Source organism: Rhincodon typus, chromosome 15 (assembly GCF_021869965.1).
Source record: "Rhincodon typus isolate 14 chromosome 15, sRhiTyp1.1, whole genome shotgun sequence".
NCBI classification, from domain to species: Eukaryota; Metazoa; Chordata; class Chondrichthyes; order Orectolobiformes; family Rhincodontidae; genus Rhincodon; species Rhincodon typus.
Window position 1 is genome coordinate 45150278 of NC_063346.1, and position 9278 is coordinate 45159555.

General features: G+C 40.7%; 1 protein-coding gene across 1 annotated transcript in view; it reads right to left on the reverse strand.

Annotated features, from left to right (window-relative positions):
- LOC109919602 (dynein axonemal heavy chain 5-like) overlaps window positions 1-9278 on the reverse strand; it is a 251683-nt gene that overhangs the window by 195618 nt on the left and 46787 nt on the right. Inside the window, exons 6-9 of the mRNA XM_048605989.1 lie at window positions 8033-8164; window positions 7040-7216; window positions 4528-4641; window positions 3613-3720 (exon numbers count right to left, since the gene is read on the reverse strand). Of these exons, the coding sequence (XP_048461946.1) occupies window positions 3613-3720; window positions 4528-4641; window positions 7040-7216; window positions 8033-8164 (531 nt within the window). The remainder of the gene's footprint in view (window positions 1-3612; window positions 3721-4527; window positions 4642-7039; window positions 7217-8032; window positions 8165-9278) is intronic.

The following is a 9278-nucleotide window of genomic DNA, read 5'->3' on the forward strand; positions in this document are numbered from 1 at the left end:
ATACACTGGCTCAGTTAGGATTATATTCGCTGGGGTTTAGAAGAGTAAAGGGGTACCTCATAGAAACCTGCAAAATTCTAACATGCTTGCTTTCGTTGCTCAGACCTTTGAGTTTGGGAGTTGGGATGTCATGTTGAAGTTGTACAGGACGCTGGTGAGGCCTCCTCTGAAGTGCTGTGTGCAGTTCTGGTCAGCCTGCTTTAGGAAGGATATTGTTAAATTAGAGACGGTTCATAAAAGATTTATCAGGATGTTGCCAGGAGTTATAAAAATAAGCTGGATAGGCTGGGACTTTTTTCACTGGGATGCAGGAGTGGTGACCTTATAGAGATTTTAAAAATTATGAGGGGCATAGATGAGGTGAATAGCAATCCTTTTCCCTAGGGTGGGACAGTTCAAAACTAGGGGGCATATCTTTAAGATAAGAGGAGAAAGATTTAAAAAAGGGCATGAGGGGCAACTCTTTTACACAGACAGTAGTTCATGTGGGAATGAACTGCCAGAAAAAGTGTTGAATGCAGGTACAGTTACAACATTTAAAAGATATTTGGATAAGTACATGAATAGGAAAGGTTTGGAGGGGTATGGGCCAAATACAGGCAAGTGGGACTAGTTCAGTTTGGAAACACAGTCGGCATGGACGAGTTGGACCAAAGGGTCTGTTTCCATGTTGTATGGATCTATGACACTATGACTAGACAGGGTGAAAGCAGGAAGGATGTTCTCGCTGACCGGGCAGTCCAGAAACAGGGGCAACAATCTAAGGATACAGGTAGGCCATTTAGAACTGAGATGAGGAGAAATTTCTTCACTCAGAGAGAGTGGTGAGCCTGTGGAATTCACCACCACAGAAAGTGGTTGAGGCCATAACATGAACATTTTGAAGAAGGGGTTCAATATAGTTCTTAGAGCTAAAAGGATCACGGGATATAGGGAGAAAATGGGAACAGGGTACTGAGTTGGATGATCAGCCATCATCATATCGAATGCTGTATGGCCTACCCCTGTTCCTATACCTCACAATCACTTTGCAAAATGTTGCGCTGCTCTCCTATCCAAACAGGTTACTGCTGACAAATACATCTCTGCTTCCTGGAGAAGAAAGAACTCAAGATTGGTATATAGCAGAGACCTGGAGTGCTATCTGCTGGTGTCCCTTCAAAGGCAGACACCTTCTCAGCCTACTTAGAATTCATATCCATCTTCTTCATTGCATATGAGGTCTTACTATAGGGGTTGGCAAATATCAGCAGCAAACTGCTATGACAGCCTGCATTTCCTGATGCACCAGTTTTCAGACACACCAGGAGAACTGATTCTCTGCTTTTACTTCTGGAGCTTGGGGAGGGGAGCAGAAATAACCTCCTTCCAAGTGTATCTTGTTGTTTATCGCCATTGCCCTAGGGAGGCAAATGCAGCCAAGGAGGTAACAGCTGGTGTTATATCATACCTGGGTGAGGACTGACAGCAGGAAAGTGCAGCTGAAGGTAAGTGAACTGCTAGACAGATGAAGTGTCTTTCAAGAATGTGGCAATCACCTGTCAAGCAGTATGGCATCCATTCAGAGAATGTATTTTGAATGGCAGCCTCTTACTTGGGCTTGTTGAAGCATTTCAATTTTTCTGACCAAAACCTTCTCAGCTTGCTCTCCCCACTGTGCACCAACCTTGGTGACTCTGGCAAGTGGGCGACAGGACAGGAAATATGTTCCCTATCTGTTCAATGCCGAATTAAGAGCTAAGACAGTATCTAGTGTTTTTTTTAATTTATTATTAATAGGTTTTCCAAAAGATCCAAAGAAACTAAACCCACCACATTGAAACCCAGAAGGGCAGGGTGATACGGAGAGAGATCACATGTGGAGATGATTTTTAAGAGATTTACTTTTGCACATGTGCCCAAACATAACACTTCTTCAATCGGAAAATCCCACCCAATATTTGCTCTTTTACAAATTACATACGTCAATGTTTTCACTGCTGAAATAATTAAACTGTGTATTTTCTTTCAAATACTCTATTTCTCAGAAAATTATTCGGAGATTTAATAGTGATGCTCAAAATTAAAAAGGTTACAGTTATTTAGGTGGGATAAATTTTTCACTCAGAGGAGTTTGGTAAACAGACTGCAACGATATTAAGAACCAGAGGAGAAAGGAGCAGAAATTTCTTTTACACAGCAAATTGAAGTGTAATGCACTGTCTGAAAACTTCAGTAGTAACTTGATAAAACAAAAATAATAAATTTGGAAAACAAATAGGGGAACAGCATAGGGATTGGACAAAGTTGATAACTCTTTGAAAGATAGCAATCACAAATTGGCCAAATGGCCTCTTATGTGGTTGTATGACTCCAAATATGATTCTTACTGAAGCAGGCTACCTATTAAACAGTTTCTTCATTTTCAGTTTCGTCAATTTACTTTCTGCCAGATTAACCTTTCCTGTGCTGGTCCTTCCTGGTCTTGTTTCCAGGTCCGATGAAGATGCACAACCCAAAAGATAAGCATGTGACTTTCTCTGTCTAGATGCTACAGAGAACAAAGAACAGCATGGGTACAAGCCCATCAACCCACCAAGCCTGCGCCAACACACATCTTTCAAAACTAAAAAACTCTTGTCGCTCTGCAGCTTGTATCTTTCTACTCCCAGCCTATTTATGCATCTGTCAAGATGTCTGTTAAACATTGTTATTGTATATGCTTCTACCACCACCTGTAGCAGCGCATTCCAGGCAGTTACCACCCGCTGTGTTAAAAACTTGCTTCTCACATCTCGTTTAAATTTACCTTAAACCTATGTCCCCTCGTAATTGACCTTTCTCCCTAGGAAAAAGACTCCAACTATCCAATCAATCCATACCACTCAATTTTGTAAACTTCGATCAGGATGCTCCTCAGGCTCTGATGTTCAAGTGAAAACAAATCAAGTTTGCCCAATCTCTCCTCACAGCTAATATCCTCCAAACAAGGCAACATCCTGGTAAACCTTTTCTGTACCTTCTCCAAAGCCTCCACATCCTTCTGGTAATGTGGTGACCGGAACTGCATACAATATTCTAACTAAATTTCTTTACAGTTGCAACATGTCTTGCCAATTTTTATGCCCTATGCTGACCAATGAAAGCAAGCATGCTGTGTGCCTTATTGACCACCTTATCCACTTGTGTTACCACTTTCAGAGAGCTGTGGATCTGTACACCTAGGTCCCTCCGTATGTTGATGCTACTAAGAGTTCTGCCATTTACTGTACACTTCCCTCCTGCATTAGACCTTCCAAAATGTATCACCTTACATTCATCCAAATTAAATTCCATCTGCCATTTCTCCTTCTAAGTTTCAAGCCTATCTATATCCTGTTATATCCTCACTTATATTCACTATCCACAGCTCCCTCAATCTTTTTTTTAAATCATCCATAAACACTAAGTGTGGTGTTCTACCAAACTGTTCCAGGATTAGATATAAATCCTATTTCAAGTCACTTATCACTGTGCTCTTGTAAGGTAACCAAAAACAGGTGCAAGAGAATTGGGATTTTATTATTTTTAACCATAATACTAGTGACATTATTGTAGAAAACCCCAACAAATACTTGCAAAAAATAACTTTACCTTGGTAAATAGAGAAGTCATCTTTTCAGATGTATTGTAGTACATGGAAATTGTATGTATCATCCTGATAGCATTCATAAGTCCTGGAATAGCTTTAAGCATTCCAATCTGGATTAAGGGAGAATGGTCATTAACTTCTGAATAGACTTTCAATATTTCACATTTTCTTACTTTCCAACAGTCAGATAGTCAATTCTGCAACGGAATTGGAAATTGCACATCAGGACCCTGCAGAATCCCTGGTGTAGAAAGCCACGAGGGAATTAACAGAGAAATTTAAGAATCCAAGTTCCCCAGGAATTCTCTGGAAGTATCCATTTAAAAGCAAAAATTTTGGAGGCTCCACAGATGTTAAGTAAACAGTTACTTTGGAAAAGTTGGACAAATAAAAACCTGGCCTAACTCCTGAGTAACTATTACATTGACATCCCAAATTATCACACACACTCCCAACTACATCTCCCTCAGACCCTGAATCGACAACCCCCTCTTCCCCCCATGGCCCAATTCCAACCCTGTCCCAGCCCCCTAGGACCCTAACATCATCCCTATCTCCCAACCACCTTGATCTACCCTAAATATTCCATGACTTACTTGGTCCCTTTCCCAACTTGTGCTTTGGCCTTGCTTATATGGCACCTTGACCCTTTCACAGCCACTTTGACAGCTCCTATCTGTGGACATTTAAATCAGAGAATGTGGCAACTGTGAAATCGGGGGTGTGGTTTGCCTTCTTCAGACTATCCTGCTCCAAAAGATACTTGTCAGAATTAAAGTATGTTCTGCATTTCTGAACGAGTCCTGATTACAATCTCTTGTCAGAAATCCAGAGCTCTTTCTTAATAAAAAATGAAGAAGTGGATTGGCAAACTGATTGTGATTGGCAATCCTCTGAAAGTGGAAAAAAGTACTCACTGGGTCACTGTTATAGAGAGGGTCACAGAATCGATCCAGCGTGTTGAGATATTTCACATTATCTTTGGCTTCATTAGATACATCTGTAAGGCATTTATCCAATTCCTTCCAGGTCTGCAATAAGTTATTCAGATGTTTTCCAAATTAACTCATCCATATTATTTTGTAAAATATTTACTTGAACTCAATTTAATTCAAAGCATTGTCTCAACTTCATTGCATGTATTATAAGTCAAAAATATATCTGAGAGAACATCAGCAGATTTGTAAGTTCATAACTTGACATACAAAGAACATCCATACGGCCAGGAATTTTTTCAGAGCTAGCTGTTAATGCAAAGTGTCTAATGCTCATCAAGTGACAAAATATTGACAGAACAGAAGCAGCTTTTGGCATGCACTGTTTTAATAAAAACATTAATTGCACTCATTGGTATATCACAACAACAAATAACACTAATTGAATTAACTGTTTGAGGTTTAAGGACAACAATTATTTTTAAAAGATCTCAAAACTCTAAATTTCCTTCCAAAACTATCTACAAATGGCCATAAGGACTACTATTTTATTACGAGAAAACCAAAAAATATTAAAGATGTATTTATTTCAAAACAAATTAATATCTAGCAGGCACTTTTCTTGAATTACTTTGTTGTTTGGATGTTAAGTTTTCTCAGGCTAAATACTCTCTTCTGCTCCACGAGTAGCCACATTGATGTAGTGGATGCGTTTGTGCCTTCAGGATGCTGTCAGGAGCTCCATGCTCCTGGTTGGACAACACATAGCAATAAGGTTGAGGCAAGGGAAAAGGAGGTGGTGGTGGTAGCGGCGGCAGGGGGGAGGGGTGTGGGGAATCAGTAACAAAAAAATTCCTGGAAAAGCTCATCAGCATCAGCTGAAAGAAATCAGACACCACATCTGTGGTAGATGGAATTTAACACTGGTAAGTGTGAGATGAACAACTTTGGAAGTAGTAACAAGACAAGGGAATATTCAAATGAATGGTAAGAGGAACAGAGAGAACCTGGAATGCACTTCCTGGGAGGGAGTTGAGGTGGAAAACCTCACAAACTTTATAAATTACTTGGATGAGCACTTAAACTGTCATAACATTCAATGCTATGGGCCAAGTGCTGGAAAGTGGGACTAGTGTAAGTTTAGATTAGTTTATTTGCTGGTACAGACTCAATGATTTGATTTGATTTGATTTATTGTTGTCACATGTACATAAGTACGGTGAAAAGTTTTGTTTTGTGTGCAGTACAGGCAGATGATAACATCCAAGGACATTCAGATCATAGGGTGTTTAGACAGAGCAAGGCATACAAGGTTACAGCTGCACAGGAGATGCACAAAAGCAAAATCAACATTGGATTTGAAATTAGAGAGGTCTATTCAGCAGACTAATAATCACGGGGAAGAAGCTATTGGTATGTGTGTTTAAGCTTCTGTATCTTTTGCCTGACAGAAGAGGTTGGAAGAGAGTTTGACCAGGGTGGGAGGGGTCTTTGATCGTGTTGACTGCCTTTCCACAGCAACAAGAAGTGTCAATGGAGTTCATGGATGGGAGGTTGGCTTGCTTGATGGTCTGGGCTGTGTTCACAACTTTCTGTAGTTTCTTACGGTCCTGGGCAGAGCAGTTGTTGTACCAAACTGTGATGCACCCAGATAGAATGCTTTCTATGGTGCAATGTAAAAATTGGTGAGGGTCCTTATGGACGTGTCGAATTTTCTAAGTTTCCTGAGGAAGAAGAGGCGTTGTTGTGACTTCTTGACCATTGCATCTACATGGGATGACCAGGACAGATTGTTGGTTATCGTCACTCCTAGGAACTTGACGCTCTCGATCCTCTCTACTTCAGTTCCACTGATGTAGATAGGGGTGTGTCCTCCTCCTTTCTTCCTGAAGGCAATGATTTGTTTTTTAGTTTTGCTGACATTGAGGGAGAGATTGTTATCTCTGCATCACAACACCAAGCATTCTGCCTCCTTCCTGTATTCTGACTTGTCATTGTTTGATACCTGGCCTACAACGGTGGTGTCGTCAGCAAACTTGTACATAGTGTCTGGATGAAATTTGGCCACACAGTTGTGAGTGTACGGGGAGTACAGTAGGGGGCTGCTGAAGGGCCTCTTTTGTTTTGTATGATTGTATGACAATATCTATTTTCAAGAAGGGATATAAATTTATAAATCACAGTCTGGAAACTATTAGATATTTCCCTCTCATCCAAAACAGAGAAAATTTTGACATTTATTCTCCTGAATTACCTACTTTCTGTGGCTGAGGAAATACTCTCAGAGAGACAATGTGGTTTTAGAACTTGCAAAGAAAACCCTAACATGTTTGTTGCCTGACAAACCTAAGTAAAATGCCAAAACAATACCAGAAGCTCTTTGTTACATTCATTGACATTAAACTCTGCATAGAACTGAAATATGTCCAGTAAAATTTTTAATAATTGTACATGAGCGAAATTCCTAAATGGGTAAGAATGTTTTTCTTCAGACCTTCAACAGCTTTGATTTAGCAGCTGTGAGAATTCCAAGAATGGTTTTAATATCTCCTCGTTGAATCTCTTGGCTCAGGTAATTGAACCTCGTCAGACGGTGCTTCCAATATTCCAGCTCGACTCGTGGTCCAATGTCATCAGCCTCCTTCCGCACCTGTTCACTTTCAGTAAGTACCTGAGATGAAAAGATTATTAGCAGCATAAGTTATTCCACGTTCAAACCACCCACACAAAAGGACATTTTAGTACTCATTACAGTTTGGTTTACTGCAGATAGTTGTTGATTGTGTGTTCCATATTGTATTTTTGTAGGGAACCTAACAGTCCAGGACTGATAAAGAAATAACAACTCAACTTACTGAAAGTTTATATATTGACATATTTGTCTAGTTTTCATCTAATCATTTCCTTAAAATTGACAAATCTGAAGGAACTTACCTGGCACATTTTCCACAAATTTCACGGACCCACCAACTTGAATGAAAATAGCAACATAATGCAAAGTTATACTAGAAGCAGGCTTTTAAATAGCGAACTGAAGTCTAAAGTACGTGTCAGGTCACAACGCACCACATTTCCCGAGCTGGAGAAATTAGCAAGAGGCATTTTACATTTGTGGCTCAACGCACTTCCCATTTGGTCCTCCTGACATTCTGACATATTGAATCTGGCCCAAAAAACATCTTCTAGTTGTAAGTCAGTACAATTTCTCACTCAGGGCTGATCCAACCATACAAGTGAACTAGATTTTCAACTCGGCCATCAGGTTTTAAGGGGTGCCAAATTCACCCTTTCAAATGCCAAGTAAATGATAGCAACGTTTTTTTCTCTAGGGTTCTCATTTTTCTTTATGGTGAACATAAGGGGAGGGCTGTGCCAAAGCTATAATTGACCTAGGGTGCAAAAACCCTCAGGCTGGTCCTGTTTTTATTGATGCCTGCGTAAAAAGGGCTGCAATCTGTAAGTGCTAAAAAAAATCCCCATTCCTGACCTGCTCAATTTGCTTCATCCAAATTTTCAGGCATTCTTCAGCTTGTTTCAACATTTCTGGAGAAATTATACCAAAATCTGATGGTCCTTTCGAGTTCTTCAACTCTTCCAAAGTACATTGCTCTAATCGAACCTAAAAACAGCGAAACAAATTAAGCGTCCCTCTGGGATAGTAGGAACTGTTGATGCTGGACAATCTGAGATAACAAGGTGTAGAGCTAGATGAACACAGCAGGCCAAGCAGCATCAGAGGAGCAGGAAAGCTGACATTTCAGGTCTGGACCCTTCTTCAGAAATGGGGGAGGGGAAGGGGATTCTGAAATAAATAGAGAGAGGGGGAAGGCGGATGGAAGATGGATAAAGGAGCAGATAGGTGGAGAGGAGACGGACAGGTCAAGGAGGCGGGGATAGAGCCAATAAAGGTGAGTGTAGGTGGAGAGTTAGGGTGGGGGTTGGTCAGTCAAGGGAAGACAGACAGGTCAAGGAGGTGGGGATGAGGCTGGTAGGTAGAAGGTGGGGGTGGGGGTTGGCGTGGGAGGAGTGGATAGGTGGGAGAGAGGACGGACAGGTTAGGGAGACGGGGATGAGCTGGGCTGGTTTTGGGATGCAGTTGGGGGCGGGGAGATTTTGAAGCTTGTGAAGTCCACATTGATACCATTGGGCTGCAGGGTTCCCAAGCGAAATATGAGGTGCTGTTCCTGCAACCTTCAGGTGGCATCGTTGTGGCAATGGAGGAGGCCCAGGATGGACATGTCGTCCAAGGAGTGGTCTGAAATTAGCAGAAATTCCAGAACAGACAAATAAAGAGCATTCTGCACAATCCAGTGGAACAAAATTGTTTATCAATCAAGATTGAGATTTTTCATTCATTTCCAAATGCTTGTATTACTGCTAAGGCCAATATTTACTGCGTATCCCCAACCGCCCTTGAGAAGATGGTAACAAATGTAACTGAGTGGATTGATAACCCATTTAAGTTGTCAGGCAAGAGTCAATTACATTTCTGTGCATCTAGAGTCACAGCCCTGGAAGATAGCAGATTTCCTTCCCTAAAAACATTATTGAACCAGATGAATTTTTACAACAATCTGTTAGTTTCATGGTAACTATTATCAACATTATCCTTTCATTTCAATTTGTTTAATTGAGTTTAAATGCCTAAGCCTCCATGATGGGATTTAAGATCAAGTCTCTAAATCATTTAGTCACAGTGTCATGTAGCACAGAAACAGACTCTTTGGTCCAAC